This window comes from Pholis gunnellus, assembly GCF_910591455.1.
Source record: "Pholis gunnellus genome assembly, chromosome: 3".
Taxonomy (NCBI): domain Eukaryota; kingdom Metazoa; phylum Chordata; class Actinopteri; order Perciformes; family Pholidae; genus Pholis; species Pholis gunnellus.
The window spans coordinates 2,502,736-2,524,546 of NC_136529.1; the positions used below are offsets into that span (position 1 = coordinate 2,502,736).

The 21,811-nt window shown below is 41.6% G+C and overlaps 1 protein-coding gene across 1 annotated transcript in view; it reads right to left on the bottom strand.

Moving 5' to 3' along the window:
• LOC306694049 (integrin alpha-5-like) overlaps positions 1–20,405 on the bottom strand; it is a gene marked incomplete at its 5' end in the record, with an annotated part of 46,197 nt that extends 25,792 nt beyond the window's left edge. Inside the window, 10 exons of the mRNA XM_079156755.1 lie at positions 1,687–1,743; positions 1,868–1,911; positions 2,179–2,223; positions 6,563–6,688; positions 6,895–6,940; positions 7,109–7,170; positions 8,425–8,548; positions 9,963–10,063; positions 12,561–12,685; positions 20,194–20,405. Of these exons, the coding sequence (XP_079012881.1) occupies positions 1,687–1,743; positions 1,868–1,911; positions 2,179–2,223; positions 6,563–6,688; positions 6,895–6,940; positions 7,109–7,170; positions 8,425–8,548; positions 9,963–10,063; positions 12,561–12,685; positions 20,194–20,405 (942 nt within the window). The remainder of the gene's footprint in view (positions 1–1,686; positions 1,744–1,867; positions 1,912–2,178; positions 2,224–6,562; positions 6,689–6,894; positions 6,941–7,108; positions 7,171–8,424; positions 8,549–9,962; positions 10,064–12,560; positions 12,686–20,193) is intronic.
• Between the last annotated feature and the right edge of the window lie 1,406 nt (positions 20,406–21,811).

The following is a 21,811-nucleotide window of genomic DNA, read 5'->3' on the forward strand; positions in this document are numbered from 1 at the left end:
AGGCAATTCAAAGTGCTTAATACTGGGTCAAAATACTGTATGTCAATGTTGTGTTAGTCTATTCTTCTGCTGCCAAGTTGCCAAAGAAATAGTTAATGCATGCTTCAAATTGTAATGTGCTAGCTAACTTTGCTAACAGAACGAAAGCAGTAGAAAAAACTCCACACTTCTTTACTTTAAAATTGAATTGTGCCAGATTTTCTAAATATTTACAACCTTTATAAAGTAACCACTTTATACTAATGAAATACTATTTTGTAATTAGCATACGATAATTGGATGACGGGCGACCAACATGTTTTATTGAGAAAAGATTTATAGATAAAATAACCAAATAAAAATGGTAATTAACCTTTAAAATCAATCCTCAAATCAAACAGAACCAGAGCAGTCTTTTCCTGTAATGGTCTGATACCTCCAGTATGGTAAAACCCCTGACACCTGACACATTTCTATTTTCTAATATATCGTCATCATATCGAGTAACATAAGTATAAAGTCTACACGTTGGTCTGCTCCAAGCAAATGAAACATGGCTGAGTTAAAATAATAGTTACTGGTATAACAAATGACAAAATGTGAGGTTTCATTCAACAAACAAACAGGCCTCTTGCACAAATCCCCTCTGGTGTGTTTTCGCAGCTGAGTCAGACTACACAGTCCAGGAGGGACCAGCATTCTCTCCCAGAGAGCCGAGAGTCCATCAGCCGGGAGTTTACCTCAGATCACTCTCACTGTGACTTAACAGTTTACTCAGCGCCCTCCGACCTGAGACTGACAACCTCCCACACTGAAGACACACATACACACACACACACACACACTTTCCCATGTGTGCATGGTCACATGCTATTATATCTTGCAATACCTACACAATGAATCCTTGTTAAATTACACAAAAAACTAACCCATGAATCTAATTTCCCCATATTGTAGCTGACATGTCCAAACTTAAAGGTTAGGTTAAAAAATGTTTTCAAGTATGTCTCAAAACAATGTTCAAATGCATATATGTACATTGAAAGTACGTTGAGTTTTTGTTCTCCTGTCAGTGCTGGCTGTGAAGAGGACCCTTCCTAAATAGATTTCAATGTAAGTGATGGGGTACTTCCGGGGTACTTGCTCCAACCACAACCGTCTTCAAAATTGTCCTTCATCACTAAATATCGGTAAAGTTTCGTGACTGCATCTTGCATGGTTGCGACTCAATCGCATTGACAAAATCTCTACTCTACACTCTCTTCACAGACACACACACACAGACTCACAAGGTGGAACAATGACAGCGTTGCTATAAACATTGTGACTTTAAAAAGATACACACTTTATTTCAGATACTCAGACAGATTGAGCCTCATATAAATATGACTAAATACTATTTTTCTGACAAATGCTGCAACTCTTCAGTACTTCCCATTTGAAAAGCACATGCTGAATCAATAAAGTGACAACGTGAACACTGTGCCGGTCTGCTGTTTCTGGGTTTGATTTGCAGCTTTTAGAAACCATGAGCTGTGCATACTGTAAGCTCGACCTCTGACCCTGATATAGGCCTCCTCTCCACGGGGCAAATTCCTTCGTCTCCAGCCCTCCTTTACACATGCCACTTTAAATGTGTACCCACGTCATGAAAAAGAAGGAGCCAGGCTATTACAAAAATAATCCCCCGACCAGATGTGCACATACCTGCTCCCCTGTCAGGTTGAGCAGAGACTTCAGATCCCTTCCATTTAATATTGACACCTATATGGAGATGGTAAACAAATTATTATCTGATTACTGTATACTGCACTTCAATACTTTTATGTTTTGTCGACTGTTTGCACTGTGAATTGGTGTAATATGAAAATGATGGGGGGCTCCTTACTACTCCATACAGCATGAGTCCTTTTGGAACTCCTGTGACAAAATCTGCAGCAGAGAAAGCAGGGGGCAAAAAGTTAGTAACTCATTTCAACATAACACTGATAATTAGGAACCAACAAAAAAAAATAAGTCGATTTTTTGATTCTTTGAGCCTCTAAATGTTCCCGCTTCCTGAAAGACGTAATAATCCCACCACAATCGTGTGTGTTGAGACTGAGCGGTTAAACATTAGACAGAGCGTGTGTTGGGGGTCAGTGAACCCTGTACTCAGCCATGCATTTTGTCACTCTGTACTGTAAACATGACCCTCACCTTCATCATCATCCCCACTGAACTCGCCACCAGCCACGGAGTAACCTGCAGGAGCGATGAAGAGAGTGTTAGTGAGAGAAAACAGCTGAGGCTGGAGGTGGTGGGTACAATGAACGGATTTATCACAGAAATTAAAAGTCACCAGATAATAATAATTATTAGAAGTAATAATGCCGACATGTAGCATCTAGTGTATTTTTGTTGAAATATTGGTATTTACTAGTAAAAGAAAAAGCCTTCGTAGCGCTTCATCAACTGACGATCTTAAAAGAGTACTCTTATAACATCTTGCAATGTCTACAACAGCTTCTTATTCACAATGGATCAAAATCTTGCTTGTCAACGCCTACGTTACCCATGATGCAACTCAACCACCGACTGTTAGGTCAGAGATTCAGGTGTGTTTTGCTAGTAGCGGCTGAAGCCTGGAGCAGAGATGAGGAGGAGGCTGCAGAGGGCGAGTGAGCTCATCTCTGTCTAACTCCACATCCGAAATCACTGGCAGTTCAATTGCATTGTGGGTAATGTAGGCACCAGATGTAATTTAAGGAGTGCAATGCTAAATCAATAGGGTACTCTTTTAAAAACAGTTAGTGTGGGTAACAAAGACTTGAAGAGGTGGAGTGTAACGCACCAAAAAAAACTTATAATACAAATATTTCTCAGCCACCTGGAAGGGCCACACTTTCCTTCAGTGAACGTTTGAAAGAAGCTAATGAGGAACTGTAGATTTTTCTATATAAAGAGAAACGTATGTCCTGAAAGGGTCATCAAGTTGCAATACATTTATATGCCCCTCTTGAGCAGCTCTGTCTATTTACTGTGAATCTGCTAATTAGATTGTGACATACAGAGTCTTGAGTCATGTCTTAAGTTTGTGTTGACTATCTTGGCCTGATAGTGTAACAAGAGGAAGGTTTTTTCAGTTTTCTGTGTACAAAGTTGACAGTGGTGTTGGTGGAAAAGTCATGAAGTTTCCAAACTGGAAAGTCTTCTTCCTCTGGGGAATATGAATGTGATGAAAGAACTTTAGGAAGATTTTCCAGTTACACTTAAAATGTTGCTTGATGGTGGCACTAGAAGTCAGTGAATTCAGGAGGTTCTAAATTGTGCCTCAATGAATTAAAACCAAATTACTACTTTTCTAGGTGTTTATTGTTCCCTTGAAAGTAAATGACCAAAGTCCTGGTCAAAATGTGGACCTCATGGTGGAGTCAGACAAAAGGTCAGAGGGTTACTTACACCTCAGATATTAACTTATGGGAACCATCAATATCCATGTCGAATTTATAGTATTCAGCTACTAAAATATGTTGCTCTCGACCAAAAATCCAACTTGGATCATGAAGTCCGGCTGCTGCCACGAATTGGTTTGTGGACTGTTTTGAAGCCTCGAGTTCAGCGTTCTGTCCCTCACCATCTTGTATTTTTTGCAACCAGTGAACGGAAGTGAAGATATTTGGACTGCGGAGGAGTGACTGAGAGAAGTTGTATACTGCTTTGGTAGTGGTAGCAACCTGTCAATCACAAGGTAGCCGCTCCCTAAAGCAGGGGTGTCAAACTCAATCACAGAGAGGGCCCAAATAAAAAATGTTGACTATGTTGAGGGCCAAATAGGGTCAACATTTAATAAACAGGATAGAAGGGATATTGGACAAAGTGCAAACAGAAAAAGGCTACATTCTTTTATGCGTATATGTAACAGAGCCAGATGTTTGGCATCTTTTCTTGGCTGCGGTTCTGTGCTGTGGAAACCCTCAAGATGGAGTGAAGGTCTGCATCAGTGAGACGACTCCTGTGTGGGTTTTTGTTCATCTTCATCACAGAGAAAAGCTGCTCACACAGGTATGTGCTTCCAAACATGCAGAGAAGTTGAGCAGCATGTAGGCGGAGTTGAGGCATCATTTCGGGGATGAAGTTTGGAAACACAGAGTCATACTTTGCCTTGAGTGTCATTACACCAGTGGCGGGCTGTCAGGGCCTGCAAAGCCTTCTCTGCTGGCCTAAACAGAATCACAAAGTTATAGCTATTTTATAATTTAATATTTTTTCTTAAATACATTTAATTTTTTCTTATATGTATTATAATTTATAAAAATATTTTTCCCATTATCTTATTTTCTCATTGCACAGCTACTGTGCTCCTCAGTTGCTCTGCTTCCAGTGCAGCTTGTTTTAAGTAGAGCTTTTATCCAATCAGATTTCACCTCTGTGTCTCTAGGTAAGAAGAGAGGCCCGAGGCCTGCAGACTCACCCAGTGCAGCCATGTGCAGATTAAGTTGAATGGGGACGATATTGTTGATTCAACCAATCAGATCTTTAGTTTGAGATTCATGGCCGGCACCAGAGCAGTTTGCAGGCCTAGTTACGTCAGCTCAGAGTCCAGATGCCTCTCTGCCAGCAAGGTGCAGAGTGTGCTGTGATTGGTCAGTGGGCGGGCACGTGACTATGTGCGCGCGAAACATGATTGCTAGCAGAGCTTTGTAGCAGACAGAGTTCAAGTGGAAATATTTGAAAGACATTTTACCTAGCTTTGTTTTTTTAATATGAAATGGCGGAAGGAGGAGACACGGATTTAGTGGCGGAGTTACTGGGAACGCTTTTCTCAAGAAGGACATTTCTGAACAAACTGGACATAGTAAGAAATGACCCCACTGCTAGCAGCCCTGACCAGCCAGGAAAAGGATTTGTGTGCAGTCAGAAGCGTTGCACATGTTATGGCTGGGAATGTGTTTCATTTTAACTGAGCGTCGGTACTTTTGGAGAGACTCGAGTGGATCTACAACTCACAACCGCGGCCCGCCCTTCGCGGGTCCACGGCCGAAGACGACCACCGAACGCGGTCGAAAACGGACCACCGGCTGGCCGCGGAAGACGGACAAGCGACCGGCAGCGGAAGACAACCGAACGTCGACGACCGAACAGCGGCGGACTACGGACAACCGACCGGCGGCGGATCCGGTTGGACTTCTTACTGGAACTGATGTACTGGGATTAAACTCTTTGTCAGCATAGACAGCATTTGGTAAGTGAACTTCGTTTGTTTACCTCTACTGTTCATTTGTCTATCGTGGCGTTTTTATGAATAGTATTTGAATGGCTCGTGCTCGTGTGGTGGAATGCGTGGATCCGCTGCAGGTCTGCTGGATTGATTTGTTGCTTTGTTGTCATATGAATATATGCGACTGCTCTTGTGAGTTTGTCATTGTGTTACATTGATTTGGACTATATTGTCCGTTTTGGACGCAGTGTCCCGTCATGCTCGTATTCATGTATCTGCACTCTGCATTTCGTGTTTTGTATGCTAGGTGTTGAGCTTCATGTAACATTTTATTTCATTTGTCAAATGTTGCAGTGTTATGTGAATATGCGGCTTTTACACGAAACAAATAATAACCCGTAGCTGTGACGTCATAATGAGGTTATTAGAAGTGGAGAACAGCACTGAAGGCCCAGGTATAAAATCCACGGCCCGCCACTGCATTACACCGAAGGTCTATCAGCTCCATTTGGATGTGCACAGGTGCTCTTTCCACGTCAACTGCAAACGGATCACTGAGCAGTTCAAATTTTAATTTCTGAGCTACAAGTCGGCAAATCGCCGAGTGAACTCTGTGCCAAGTGCGCCCAGTTTATCAGCAAAATGCGCAGTCGGGAACACAGCAGTGGAGACACGGTTTGTCAAAACGGGAAGTGACCCAAGTTTCCTTTCTGCATCTGAGTCTCTCACAGGCGCATCTTGGCTTGGAAAGCTCTTACTGCGTCATACATGTCTGTGATCACTCGTCCCCGTCCCTGAAGCTGGAGGTTTAGTGAGATGCTTCGTTATGTCGCACAAAAAGGCCAGCTCACGTCACCACTTTTTGTCCCGGAGCTCTGTGGTGTGGCGGGCCAGGTATGATAGACATATGACATTTTGTTGCGGGGCCGGATATAATTGTACCGAGGGCCGGATTTGGCCCGCAGGCCTTGAATTTGACATGTCTGCCCTAAAGCATACCCTGTTTCATCATCTGTTATACTTTAATGGGAACATAATTTACTAAATGAACATCACGCTGTATTGAAGAAGTCTTGAAACTAAAGATTGAGACCATAAACTCATGTTTACAATGTTTACTGAGGTAATAAATCAAGAGAGAAGTAGTCATTTTCACCTAGAATTTGATGCAATCTGACTTCTTTTTGCAACCAGAGGAGTCGCCCCCTGATGGCCATTAGAGAGAATGCAAGTTTCAGGAACTTCCACGTTGGCTTCACTTTTCAGAACCGGAGGTATAAGTAGTGTTTGTCATATCTGTAGCAGTATTGTTAGGGTTGGTATATAGTATTAATACTACATCTAGTTTTAACAATCCTATTTGACTCAAGTGTACTTCCTCACCCAGGTAACTGTCATCATAGCTCCCCTGCACCTGTCGTGTCTGAATCTGCCCGGCGACGGACAGCAGAAAGTAGGAGGGGTAGTAGGCCTTCACAATCTCCTCTGTGGTGGCTGAGATCAGCTGGCCTACGGGATGGATGGGGAACAAAGGGTCAAAGGTCAGAGGTTAAAATAAGACATGTGACTTTCTGAACTTCTGGCTCCTGAGTTGTTCCGCTTTAGTTTGTCCACAGGCAAAAAAATGGATTGATTTTGAGATGCATTCAGAGGAAGAATATATTGGAAGTTGTCTATCTAAAGATCCATGCTGGTCCACATTCTTGCGAGCTCACCTTGCCAGTAAAAGCTGCCCGGTCCTCCAAGCACTACCCTGCCGTCCTGCAACACACAACAGTTGCCAGACTCTGTGTGTCACCGTGAGTTTCAACAAACAAACTCTGCAAATCTGATGTACTGTACTGAGCGAAATCCCCACTGCTTACATCAACCAAAACAGAGAAACGGCAAGTATGTGATTATGTAGAAACTAGCAAATATTTCTCTTACCTTGGTGAAGTCTGCACTAAATCCCCCCTGACAATAACCCTGTCCAACAGGTCCGTGTCTTTCTGCAATGAACAGCACCAAACATTGGAAACACTAATAATATTTCTGTTTCATAAAAACATTCTCTTCTGTTGAGGGTATAATTATCCCGTGCAATTTTAGTAACATTTAAATTGTACATTGACCCAAAACTGAATTCCAGACACTTTGAACACAACAGAGGAAGACAGAAAAAAAGACAAAGTTTCAGGGTAAATTTGTAGCTTAAGCTTCATCTGGTAACAGTTGATGAGTTCACAGAGGTGACTTAAATTGTAGGCTGCACCCTTCATTGCATAAGCAGGAAGCTGTATTCTAAATAGTCAACGCAAAGAGATTTCATACCAATTGTAAAAATGCCAGAAAACTATATTGTTTTAAACCAAGCAAGACTAATCCTGAACTACAACTTTTTTTCCCCCTTTTTATGTCCACAGGTTTGCAACACAGGGCAAATAGCACTCTCTCCTACATTCATTCATATGGTTTTACTGTTCCAGGAATATAAGAACTATGTTGTTGGGACATGCTAGGCCTTGGTACCGTCAAAAATATGGATAGAGTAACATGGCAAGAGTCTTTGTCTTTGACTTTTGTGACAATCGTGCTCTAAGTTTTGGAATGATTTGGGAGATGTAAACAGGAAGCATTATGTTGCCATGCAGTAAGTTTGCTTTAGGCTGCAACTTGAGTCCCTTTTTTAGCCTATATTTGTTTACAGTCTGTAGCACCATTAAAAGTATGTCGAATTAACTATTAGCAGTTCCTGTTTGCAATGTATATACCCATGTACAGACTATCACTGGATTACTTTTATATTGATGAAAAAAGTACAAATTTGCCGCTTCTCAGGCAAAAAGAGAATTTATGGACATTTATTGGTGAGGACATTGGAGAATGATACCCTCCGGAAGTGTAAGTCACAGACCTGATACACATATAAAACTGTGTATCATGTCTGTGTTGTGACTCCGAAAGAGAGTCCAATTTTTTAAGCAAGTTGCAGCAATCGTGCACTAAAGATTCTAACTACCCAATGCTCCTCCGTGAGCTGTTGATAAGTTAACAAGTGGGTTAAATCAGCGGATGGAACTTGTCATTGTTTTCCAAACACAGGCATATGTGAGCTGCACTCCAGTTTTCCCTCGTAGGTAGATATTTTCATCAAACAAAAGTCTGAGAAACCCACATAGTTATCAGCTATCTGGTAAACATAGTCGAGCATCCGTCACCTAAACACCACCGGCGGTTGGCTGTCATTGTCCGCAGCTGCTCACCTGTCCGGCAGGGCGCGTACTCCACAAACGTTTTGAGACCATCTACAGAAAGGTAGCAGGTTCCTGTGATGTCGGCGAAGGGTGCGTCATGTTCGGTCCTCCAGTAATACCTGGGAGCACAAGCCTGGCAAGAACAATGAGACGGCTCAATCACAAAAGGACATGACCGTATTTTCTAGTTGAGAAGTTATTAATTAACCCTTCCACTAGCCAACTAGGCTTTGTGGTATATAGGTTGTTAGAAATAGCATTGCTTGGGAGTGCTTTGAATGTTTGCTATACTTTTAAGCAGCAGCTGTGTGCTGCTCTGTATTTCATTTACAGGAATGTTTTCAATGTCATTTGCTGTACTCGTGGTTAAGTGCTCATTTTGTAACCTTTCGTCTTTGTAAAAGTGAAGCATATTGTTTGAAAATACTTGCAATAATCGGAAACCCTCAAACTGTGTTAGCATCCGAGGAAAGATTATGGCACTGGCACCAATTAGTCTACCCTACAAGAACAATACTGTTCCTTTATCTCAATGTCTTCTACATGCATTATCAACAGCTGAGGTTGATTACGTTTTGCCTGGGCCCTGTAAGTTTTTGCTGTGTTAGCATCCAGCTAAATTAGCGTTACTTTTAGCATTCAGCGTTCTTCAATCTCGGAACCCATCGGCTGTCGGTCTGACGCCGGCTAATATTTCTGGGGTTCTGGCGAAGACAGCAGATATCCAGATAACAGACTTCCTCTTGTGCCGGTAATTGTTTACAGTCGGATTAGCGACATGACCCGCGAAAATCAAGCATAGCGCCAGGATTTCAATTTTTGATGGGCCAAAGTAATTTTGGCTGGGCCATTTTATTACAGAAGTTAAAACTAGTTCCCCGTCCTTTGATGGTTTCCAACTGGTAGGCTCGCTAAAACAGAAATGACTGGCATCATGCTGGAAGGGGACTAGCGCATCAGGTTGATTATGACACTTTAATATTTTTTTTAAATATTTTCAATGCAGAGATAGTTTATTATTACAAACGTTTTATGCCTTTATTGTTCATTTCAATCTCATTCTACTTATCAAAAATGCCAAACCCAGGCACGTGAGGCCCACCCACAATGCCTCTGCTGGCGTAAATGGAGTTTGAGTTGAGAGATGAAGTAAACCACCAGATTGTTTCACAATTGGCAATTAGCCAAGGTAAGATTGTCAGACGATAAGTGGTGAGTTCCAAGATTGCATTTTTATCAATGTGTACCACCTCTTTTGCTCTTCATACAAACGTGTTATACTCGGTATGCAACCAAAGCCCACTCAAATCTGATTGCTCAATACTACTTGGACTACAAATGGAAACCAGAACGCTTCAGATACCTACATTTTGGCCTGTTGCCTACAGATTCAGCATTCATATGCAAATAGATTTTTTAATACCAAAGCTTATGGTGAAAGAGTCGTCAGATTGTTGGTTGAGTTTACTTTTTTTCTGCACGGGATGTCCACGGAAACGTGGACATTAAGCAACCCCACATCGAGTCCCAAAAGCCCATATGCTTACCAGGATGCTGTTGCCATGGGAACGCACTGTAGCTCCAAACCACTGATGGGACTTGAACTCAACCTGAGTGTTCACGCCATTTATGTAAAAATATCGATCCCCTAGAAGAACATAGAGAGATAAAACATATTTTAGGGCGTATTTACACAGAGTTGTACACAGCTTTTTCTGTGAGTGAATAACTTATCGCTGCTACACTTTCCTCAATGTCAGGAGTTGCTGTTTTAACTAAGTCAATGATCCCCCTGTCATCGGTGTTTGATATCTGTGCTGTCAGGGCTTCGTTTGAAAGAGCTCCCTCACATGTTCTTGGTTTTTTACATGGATATTTTATGGCCTTGCTCCCGGGGTCTGCAGTCTTAATCCATCCTCCATGCTATAGCAGACATCAAACAGCTCAAAGGGACTTGGACCTTGATGTTACTGTAACCCAAACGGCTGTACTTCATTGTCAGGACCTGTTTTAAGAAGAGGCCCAGGCAGCGAGAAGGCAAGGAATATTGATGAGGGATGGGATGGTGGAGTGCTAGAGGTGTGTGGGTGTGTGATATGTATGTGTGTGTGTGTGTGTGTGTGTGTGTGTGTGTGTGTGTGTGTGTGTGTGTGTGTGTGTGTGTGTGTGTGTGTGTGTGTGTGTGTGTGTGTGTGTGTGTGTGTGTGTGTGTGTGTGTGTGTGTGTGAGGTTTCCTGCCAAATGTTTTACTTTGTAGCCTCAGCAGCATTACATCTCCATGATTTGTTTGCTTTCAACATTAATTAATCAATTCATTTGGCAAAATAGAAAGTAATATTTCTTAAACTGCTATTCCTGGTTCATAAAATGTTAGGTGAGCCAGGTTGCCTTTATGTCCTATGGAACAACATAAAAACAAGTTCCAGGCTTTGAAATACTGTTCACATCCTTATCCAAGTACACAATTAAAGTATCTGATGTTGGGTTTTGCTGTCAGATGCTAATTTCTTCTACATGCATGATTTTGTCCCATCTACAGGGAACAAACTTGCCATTCAGCATACTTGAAAAGTAATTTTACAAAACCGGACACCTTAACTCCTTCTTAAATATGCCTGCAACTGTGTAAGTTTCACTGTGGTATATTTTCTGATATATGTGCCTGCTGTCTGTAGCAGAGTGGTGACATTAAACTCTCCTGGCTGCAACCCAGTGCCTGTTTATTAAGGCTGTGTCCTCAAATACACCATGAATCCTGATGCCTGTAATGGGAAATGCAAGACTACTAACATGGATGGATTACTGTAACGGGGCTACCGAGCACAGGCCCAGGGGCCCAAAGTGTCAGGGCCACCCTTAGCTTTCACCTGCAAAATGTCACAGAGACACATACCAGCCAAGAAGACACTCAAAATAAACCACAAGGAAATGTAAAACAATATCAAACAAAAGACGCAAAGCAACTGCAAAAAGGGGCAAAAGAAACAAAAAAGAGACACAAAATGACCACCAAGACACAAAACAACTATAAGCAGGCACATAATGGCCACAAAGAGACACAAAATGACCACAAAGAAACATAAAACAACTTCAAAGAGACACAAAACAACTACAGAGACACAAAATGAACACAAAGAAACATAAAACAACTTCAAAGGGACACAAAATGACAACAAAAAGAGGCTTAACAGAAATAAGTAAGAGAGATGTTGGGTCTTCTAGCACATCTGTGCCCAACAGCCCATTGTCTCTTAATCCACCCTTGACTACTGGATGTAAATGCAGGAGCATGTGTTTGTAGACATATGGTATGTGTGTGAACATAAGGGTGGTTTTGAATGGTTTTTCTACGCTGTCTCGTGTTTCAGAGGCTGTCTGCAGAGCCCGTTGTTTAACAGTTTGTAGGTGTGTATTTATGTATGCAGAGTTTGCTCTCAGTCTGTGTAAACCTCCACTCGATATCAGCATTCAAGAGCGTACGATAAGTTAGACCCTGTGATCCTCAAACGGTAGTCCTTATCGCTTCCTGCATTTCTGATGGAGGTGATTATTTTTCTGGCAGAGCTGGGGGCAGCCCCGGTCCTCTGGGGTCCTTGTCCCCGTAACGACTCTGCCCTAATTAAAGAGCGCTCGCAACACTGGGCCCCAGTCCAGCAGGAAATCAAAGCTCTGTGAAAACACAGAAAAACACAGCCCAAGTCCCAGAATGGAGACCTTAGTGAGGGTGAGTGAGCGTGGAGGAAAGCTTCAGTCACCATTAACACACCGGAGAGACTTTAAAGGCTAGTTTCAATGAAAACAGAAAAGCATTGGATTAGGAGCCGTAAGATGGCAGGGAGCCAACGTTGGGCATTGGTCACGCCCAATGGGATGCAACCTATATCTTCTCGCAGACACTTTTATGGCTGGTTAGAGACAGCTGAGGGTTCACTACTTAGTCCTGTCTCAACTGTTTAACAGTGCCATTGGGGAAAGTGACATTTTTATATCCTGTAACAATGTGAGTTACCAACGACTGCTGCGATTCACGATGTGGAGAAAATTTCTCTCCCTTGGAATTTGAATATTGAGCTTGATTTTTCAGAGGTCACATTTTTATCTGCAAAGAGGCCGGCCGTCAATTTAGATTTAACAAGACACCCTACCTTGCTTGTCAAAGTTGATCACACTGCAGTTAGCTTGGCTCCAGGGGCACAAGAACACAGCTCCTCCTTCAGTGACGTCGGGTTGGCTGGTGTTGGCTTTCGGGGCGCCGATCAAAACACTGATACTAGACAGCAGAGAGGAAAACAAAATCTTACATTGTGGTGATGGACTGTGTCTAGGAAAAGTCCAAGTTTACACCAAGAAACATCTGTTATGATTTATGATCATAAGCATTTAACTGGTCTTGTGAAATCAAGTTGTGTCATACACACAGCTGATGAAACAAGTATGAATCTGGACATACTTAAAAAAAATTGCATCCCATCTCCTGGCTGTAGCTTCATATTTACAGTGCAAACATGAGACTGGTATCAATATTGTCATCTAACACTTAAAAAGAAAGCAAAGGAGTGTATTTCCCAAAATGTCTAACTATTTCTTTCATCACAGGACTGGGCAATATAGAGATATTTTATGGATATTGTGGATTTATGTATCGGATTGTATCTGGGAATAGAAATCGTCTTCGATTTTGATATGGTAATATTGCAAGTGTTGTTTTAAAGGATAACAAAAAACAGTAAAGTGATAACAAAAAAGAGACACAAAATGACCACCAAGACACAACTACAAAGAGACAAAACAACAACAAAGATACACCAAATGACCACAAAGTCACAACATAACTACAAACAAACACAAAACAACTGCAAAGAAACACAAGCCAACTACAAAGAGACACACAACAACAACATCAGAGACAAGAAACAACTACAAAGAGCCAAACAATACAACTTTAGCTGTTCTATTATTTGCCCACTTAGCTATCATATCCACATTACTAATATTTGTTTATCAACAATCTCATTGTTTAAGTGAGATTGGTCAAATGTACAATATTGCCGCAAGATCGTTATCGAGGTATTTGATCAAAAATTACGTGATATGTGATTTTCTCCATATCGCCAAGATCAGAACGAAAATCATGACAGAAAGAACACCAAATTATGTTGGCCCGAGGAGAAAGCAAGCTACGAAGACAGTTGAGAAGTAGTATTACCATAAAGAAGTGGTACCAAGGCTGACTTCTCCTTTATCCATCCCTGCTCCAGTTTATGGGGCCTTATATGGTAGAGCGCTACTGTTTCATATACGTACAAAGATCAGTTTACAGCTAAGCCTCAGTGGCTGTATTTCTGCAGATCCCTATCATTATCGCTGCCTTGGAGGTTTTTTAATGTTAGATACAGGATAAAACACTATGTCCAGCATTGCTGCCCGGAAGTTTGAACATCTGTCTATGATCAACAATGCTTACATAGTGTTCACATATTGTCACATCAAGTTGAGCCAAAAGCTCTGCAACCTCAGCATGAGGTCAAAGTCTGCATTGCAATCCTTTTTTCATGAAGCCGTGTAAAGATGTCTTCAGTAGCAAAGCCAGTTTTCAATACAAATGTAAATCTATGCAGAAAAGAGGTCAGGAATGAACTTGCACCAATGGGGTTTTCTTTGAAGATGACCTGTGAAAGCTTTGTAAGCGCTGTAGATTTCAAACCTGCATCCATTAGCGTAACAAGTTGTAAAAACAACACTGACATGGTTTCACCTCATGAATTTTATATAGTAGATGTTCACCAGCTAGTCTCTGACTGTGTTTGTCTGCTGTTTGGTGCAGAGCAGGTAGTGTACAGGGGACTGATCAGGTCTCGTTTACAACAAGCTGTCCACTGCTGCTGGAAACAATGCTGACACGAGCTGTGAGAGTGAATCAAAAGAGGGGATTTGTGGGCCGTAAAACCAAAACATTAAGCTGAAAGACGCTAACGGGGACTGCAGAACCAGCTAATACGGATGTTACTTTCAACCCCTTTTACAACATGAGTAGTTATCTAATTCATTGTTTAATATTGACTAGACTAGCTTTAAATAGGTGGGGTTGCATGAGGTACTTATCCATAGTCCATAGTCAGTGTATTACCTACAGTAGATGGCGGTCAGCAAGCCCCCAGTTTGGAGAAACAGACAGGAGTACAAGCACAGATGATAAGTGATATACTGTTGTGGGTGCGGGTGGCAGTGAAACTTATTATTTACGCCTATAGAAAGGCTTAAAATAATCAATATCAGTTTAAGTGCGCGCTATATTTAAAATATTTTCACCTCTTTACCTTGCCGTCAGACGGCCCTTTCCAACGGGGAACTGAAGCCATTGTCTATGTTCTCTTCAAAGCCACCAGACTCCTTTGAAAAATGATTGTATTTTTACATCGCTAAACACAGGAGTCGCTGGTCAACCGCTGCCTCGATCGGTGAGTTAATTTGTGTTATTGTGGGACTTTGGTGTTTGAAAGGGTTACTCTTGAAACACTAAAGTCACAAAATAACACAAATGACCGATCAAGGCAGCGGTGGACCAGTCTAGGTTTTTTAAGGTGTGTGAAATATGTTTTGCTGCTGCCCCCGTCTACAGCTGTACATTGCTTTGCTCCTGTGCTCGTACTCCTGTCTGTTTCTCCAAACTGGGGGAGTCATCCACTGTAAGTATTACACTGAATATGGATGAAGCACCTCCTACAACCCCACTTCAAAACATCCAAACTATCCCTTTAAAGTTAGCTTGCTCCAACTTTTCTGCATTGCAACAATTACAACAGTTGGCTACATGATTACGAGTCATAGTGTGACAACATAAAACTTGAGAAGTAGTGCAAATATTATAGCTCTTTTTATAGCGTACTGAATACATTCATTCATTGGAACTCATTGTTTGGCTGTTTTATTTGTTTAGTTGACACCGTTGGCCAGACAAAGATGTGATGATTTTATTGTTATTTTTGGTAATGAATCCAAATGTATGGTGAGTGTGTGTGTATATATGTGTGTTACGAATCAGCTTTCAAGGTTTTCAGACAGCCCTGCTAAAAAAAGTCCTGGCCCAGAGCGAATGGCACAACTTAAGACTTTGGTGACTGATGACATTAGCAGAGATCAGACCGACTCTGTACTTCCCCCCCATCCCCCCGAAATGTCTGGAGAGCACAAGAGGAATATATACATGGCTGGATAAGCTTTCCTTATAAACCACTCACTCCAGAGCCACTTAGCCGACCAGGGTGCAGGCTTTCAGTGGCCTTCTCTTACAAAGATCCGTGACTACCACCCCACCACCCCTGTGATCTCTGCACGTGTGAAGTTGAAAGAGTCAATTAAAAGCACTTGTAAGGGAAACTTAACAGCCAACAATAGCCTCCTCAACAACATGATGTGAATCAGGATCGGGATGATGGATGCTTCTGTTGAGACCTGAAATAAGGATTCCTTTCCTTTAACTCAAGTTCAACAGGAACATCTGCAAACAGGAGAATGGCTTAGAGACATGGCCAGGTCAAAGATGCAACATGTCATTTTTTACTAAAGGATTTATGAGCTCCAGTGAATGCATTTACATAGCCGCGTTATTCAAATGGTAGGTCTTACTTAATTTAACTGTTCCTACACATCATAACCTACTCAAAAGATTTCCTCTACACAAAAATGATTTTTTATCTTTCTCTAAGATCTAATTTTCTCTAAAATACGGAATAGTTATACCCTTTCAGACCTCTTAAGGTATTTCAATGAAACTATTTAATGAAGGACAATGGCTTTAGCTGAATTTCTCAAACCTTATATTCAGTATAACGCTTCAGTTTAAGGGGCACATAATACTGATATGACCTTCCAGTACATTCAGTAATGAATGTCCATGGAACCATCAGAGCCCCTGTATCCAAGCTAACCCAGTTCAGGTTTCTCAAGATGTTATCTGGCTTGCTATAATAAACAGGATATGATGCTTGTATGAGCCAGAAACATCAACCCGAATATCAGTTTTGTTTGGTTTGCATGTAAATACATTCATTACACTCATACGTATGTGGGTGGCCCAGAATAATCTGACACAACACTCAATTAGTGTGATTTCCTAGTAGTATTTTAGTCAAATGTGCACTTACATTAAAGCTGCGCTACAATATAAGCTGGACAAAAATATCCACTGTTCTAGACATTTGCTTAATTGACCAAATTAAATCTGGTTCTATTACTAATATAATAACCGGATCAAGATACTCTTGAAATTTAGTAGTAAAACCAGACACATGCATTGACTGTGACTGGCTGTGCAGTAAAATTGTGCAGGTAACATTAGCCTTTTGGTGGCCTTTAATGTACGCTCACAGGTTGGTAAACATAAAGAGGTTCACTGACATCAGGTCACAGGATTTCATCATCTGTGTCCCATTTTCATGCTACAGACTAATTCTATAGATGTACTGTATGTTGTGGGTCTGTGGTGTGGGAAGGGGAAGGTGACAAAATCAAGTACACTCAAACAAGACTAAGAGTTTATAGACATGCTAACAGCTCTGAGAGGCTGGGCATAAGCACAGCTAAATGCCCATATCAGCATGCTAACATGCCCACAATGACATCGCTAGCATGGGGAGGTTTAGTCAAGACCCCAGGAAGAGTGTTGGGCTTAAAGCTGATTTTACATAGTGGCCAAACCATGGAAATACACCTTCCAGGTCCGTCACATGATGCCATTGGGCCCAAAAATACTTTTTCCCATAGACTTACATTGGGAAAGAGATGTCTGTTACTCAGCGGATATATTTTTTTGAAAGTTAATTAACTTCCCAGCACTAACACTTGCATAGTGGGTATTGAAATCATTAGGTCCTAAAAGTTTTACAATAGACTAATCCAGAGTTATTTTCCTTCCCCGTTCATGTAAATTATCCCGAGCCCGAGTGGGTTAAAGGTAACGCTAGTGCGCTTGCTCTATGGGCACATAGATGCAGAAGACAAGAGGGTAATTTTATCTGAATTTTATACCCAGAAGTCAAACCTTTTTGCCACATCCAATTATCTTTATACATCCATGTGTTTAGCAGGTATATGTTCCCCATCATAGCTTAGCGTGTTAGCACACTAACATTTACACATTTGCTCTAAACACAGGCACAGGTGAAGCTGGTGGGAATGTCAGTTTTGGAAGGTATTTGGTCCTAAACCAAAGTATTGGAGAAACTTTTGACCTGATGGTAGCGCTAGAGGAAAAGTCACCAAAGTGAGTAGGATTCAACCTGAAGGGGACATAAATAATCCAGTCTGGACCAAAGTGGTGGATTTTGCCAAAAAGACATGGACAAAGAGCCATAAAGCCAGTTTACTCTTGATGTACAATATTGAACCATCCCTTCCAACTCACTTGATGCCTGCCTCGTCAACCAGACTTATTGACTGGATATGTGTGCTGAGGCAGTGAAAACAGAGATGGCATGGTGTGCAACAGGAGCAACTCTCAACAAGGCTACCTACAGCTAAACAGTGTAGTAATTGTCCTCATGCATGACAACTAGCAGAAACCATCCCATCAGCAGGAAAAATAACATCCAACTGATTCAGGAAGGAATCCTTTTTCCCGCCGCGTGGTTTACCCACCACAGAACAAGAACCGCTAGATTCACATGACGATGTTCAACCGTAGTTGTAAACCGTCAAAATGCATGACTTTGGTCAGAAACAAAATGTTGTATTGTTCGGTTTGAGCAAAACTACTGGAGGCAAAAGGGGGGGCTTAGTCTGAACAAATTAGTCTAAATCAACATGTCAATAATGCCTCAACAACATGCCCTCTAACTGCCAGAAGCTTAGTTAAGCAAACTGAGAGTCTTAACCAATTTCCTCACAGGAAAATATCTATTCATTAAAACCAACATGGACGTTACTCTGTGAGCCCTCGAGGATGTTAATGAGGGATAGTGGTGGAAGAAGTACTGATTAAAAGTAGCAATACTGCAATAAAGAAATAAAAGTGAAAAGTAAAAGTCCTGCATTCAAAAATGTATCAAAATATAGTTCAAGTACCAAATGTTAAAGTACTAATTATGCAGAAAAATGTGTGTTATTGGATCACACGTATTGATACAGTCATGTGTTCGTCACTTTAATGTTGCAGCTGGTAAAGGTGAGGCTAATTTTACTTTACTTTCTATGCCGTTGAGTAGCTTGTGAATTTACCATACCTTAACCAATCGGCAAAGTCATTAGTAACTAAAGTTATCAAGTATGTTTAGTGGAGTAAAAAATAAAATATTTGATAAGACAGCTGATAAAGTGTAACTGGGAGTTACTGTATATGGAAAAGATCTGAGCACGTTTTTTGCAGGTTATCATAAGCAGATTAATAGCCGATACGCTAGATTTATGTCATCATCTCAGAAGAGCTTTCAGGTGATGTAAAACATCCTACAGAGGTCCTCAGCTCTTCAGCTACAGCAGATGTAAACAGCTGGTTGAGAGGGTGTTCTTGCTGGACGAGCCAAAAATGTATTACGACTGTCTCAACACGTGTAAATACACTGAAAGTGATCAATCAGGTTGTTCCATGTTTCAATCTGCTTGTTAGACGGTTAACTGTAGAGCTACTGTAGTAGTGCAGTAGGCTATGTGGTCAGCTAGCCATCAATGTCTTCAAGACGGGCAAAAAAAAGAGATCATATTAGTACCATGGATGGAAAATACTTCTTTAAGTATCAAAATTATGAAGAAAATGTGTTAAGTCCAGGTGACACTGCGCCTAACTCCATTACACAAGCGTTTACGGCTAACATTACTTTCTGCTTCAGCAAAATAAAAATATTTTATCAATAAATCCATAAATCCATCGTCCACGGTCAGATGAGAGCTACGTCACACTTCATTCATATCCAAGTCACTTTTGGATTATGACGTGTTCCACACCAGAGCCCACAGGAGAGTTTTCTCATTGAGCCAAAACAGGTGACGGTATAGCCTGCATGCTGTGTGTGAAGGAAGAAGAACATGTCTGATCTTTGAATTTATCTCACTCGACAGCTCCTCATCTGTCAACAGAACAAACAAAACAGCAGGAAACCAGCAAGTGTCCCTTTAGTAGATATTCAGAGGAAGATTAGCATGTCTTACTTTGCTGTGGGTTAACCCCCTCCTCTCTGAATCAAACACAGACTTGTATGTCTGTTTCCAATCACACAAGTGGGCTGGAATCCAGTGTGTGTTGTGTGTGTGTGAGAGAGAGAGAGAGAGAGAGAGAGAGAGAGAGAGAGAGAGAGAGAGAGAGACGTATGCCTGTATGAGAGGCATTTAACTTTGTACCCTAACATTTCCATTTCACCATAAAATATATTCAACAGACTATTATCTAACTTTAAAATGTTGTATTTTGTTTTGTAATGTATAATAGGTCAAATGTAATTGTTTTTAAATTAGGCTGCTAAATTAATTTTAGTTCATAGACATTAAAAGCTGCAAGTTGTATAGGAATGAACTATTATAAGAATACACTGATATTGTACAATATAAAAAATATGAAGTATGTCTACAGAAATGACTCACAACAGACACACAACTAAGATATTGTAAATAGAGAGGTAAGCGACCACTAAGAGTCCAGTTAATCCCTCAGTCTAATATTCTCTACAGTGATATTATACAGGCTATAATAAACCAGTGAATTTGAACTGTACACAATGCTGCAAACTTTCTCCCGCTGTCTTGCCAAAGTGGCTGCAAGTTCTGCGATGCTGCATCGACGGCTTTCACCTGGATGAGTTGCCGAAGAACTCCACCGAATAGCCGAAATAACTCCCCCGCGGTCCGGTGAAAACGACGCGTCTCTCCGTGTCCAAGTTAAAAGCGGCGCACAGCTGCGCCAGAAGCACCACCGCCGCCGCAGCTACAGGTCCGACCGACGCGGAGCGACGACAGCGGTTTCCCCACGACCGGGTAGGTGAAAGTGCAGGAACGGTGCCCATCTCTTCTTTTGCGCGTCTCCTCTTTCATCGAATGGCCGAAGCGCAAAACGCATCATCCGTGCTGCTCCTTTAATGTATGGTGATCATAAACTGGTGTACTGAATATTAAATCCAACCCCCCACTTTCAGCTCCAGCGACAGGTCCGGTGTGTTGATCCAGAGTGCATAAGTGAAATGTAAAGGAAGGCAAGACAGAGGGGGAGAGAGGGAGGGGAGAGGGGGGAGGGAGGGGCGAGGGAGGGCGGGGGGGGGGGGGGGGTGATTGCAACCTCATTTGGGGTGGAGCTTTAAATATTACCAGGCTGTCTGGTCCCCAAAGAAACAAGACTGGTACACGCTGTAAAAACCCCAGACACAACTCCAGTCTTTTATTAGACTAATGTCAGAGACGGAAATTACAAAAACAAAAAAAATCATCATCAAGTATAATAAACACATTGTAAATTATTATGGGATTACCATTTATGCAAGATTGTTGTGATTTTTTATTTTCTTTAAATTTACAGCCCAATGTAGATGGTTGCCAGTTCCGGTGCTTTTTTCCCGTAGTTAATTTAACCCAAACGACAACCTTTTCCTAAACCTAATCAAGTAGTTTTGTTGCCTAAACCTAACTGAGTTGTTTCCTGTGAAGACGGAAGTTTATTTTGACCGTATGCATGTAACAAGCGTAAATTGACACGTGTTGCTGGCTTTCGTAGAAAAACGCACAAAAATGAGCAGTGTATCATGTTGGAAGATATCATACGAACCATTGTAAGAGGATGCGTTGCTCTATGTTACATGAGGGCCGCTGAGTTCTTAACTAACAGCGGTAAGAGTACCAAGAGTTGCAATACTCAACCGCTCCACTAGATGCCCCCAAATCCTACACACTTGCCCTTTAATGGCATCTTGTACATGCTCAGTCCATCCGGTGTAAGTAATGACAAGGAGTTAGTTGAAATCATCTCAGTGTGCTGCTCGCTGTCAGAAAGTTGCGGTTATGTTCTAACATACTCTACAAGTCTGGACAGAATTCAGTGTGACTAAACCTGGAAAGCCCACAGACATCCATCTTCAGCTCTGTCTCTCGTCACTTTGCTGGAACTGAATTTGCAGCCATGGCAGATTGACAGGCAGGCGAGCATACAGTACGTGATTAGGTCTCCTCGTGGTTATGTGTGTGTGTGTGTGTAGTTTGAAAAGTCCCACATTTAAAGAGCGGTGAGTCAAGATTCTACCTTACCTGCCAAAGGCAACAGGAACTTGGACAAAGAGGGTTTTCTCTCCGTAAAAAGCAGATTTCCACACAGCAGTAAACTTCGCCTGTAGCAACTGATAATGCAACAGTTGGTTCCCCTCGTAAATTAACAAATTCCAGCTGATGTAGTAATGTGCTGGATGCTAGGTGTTTAACTCATTCA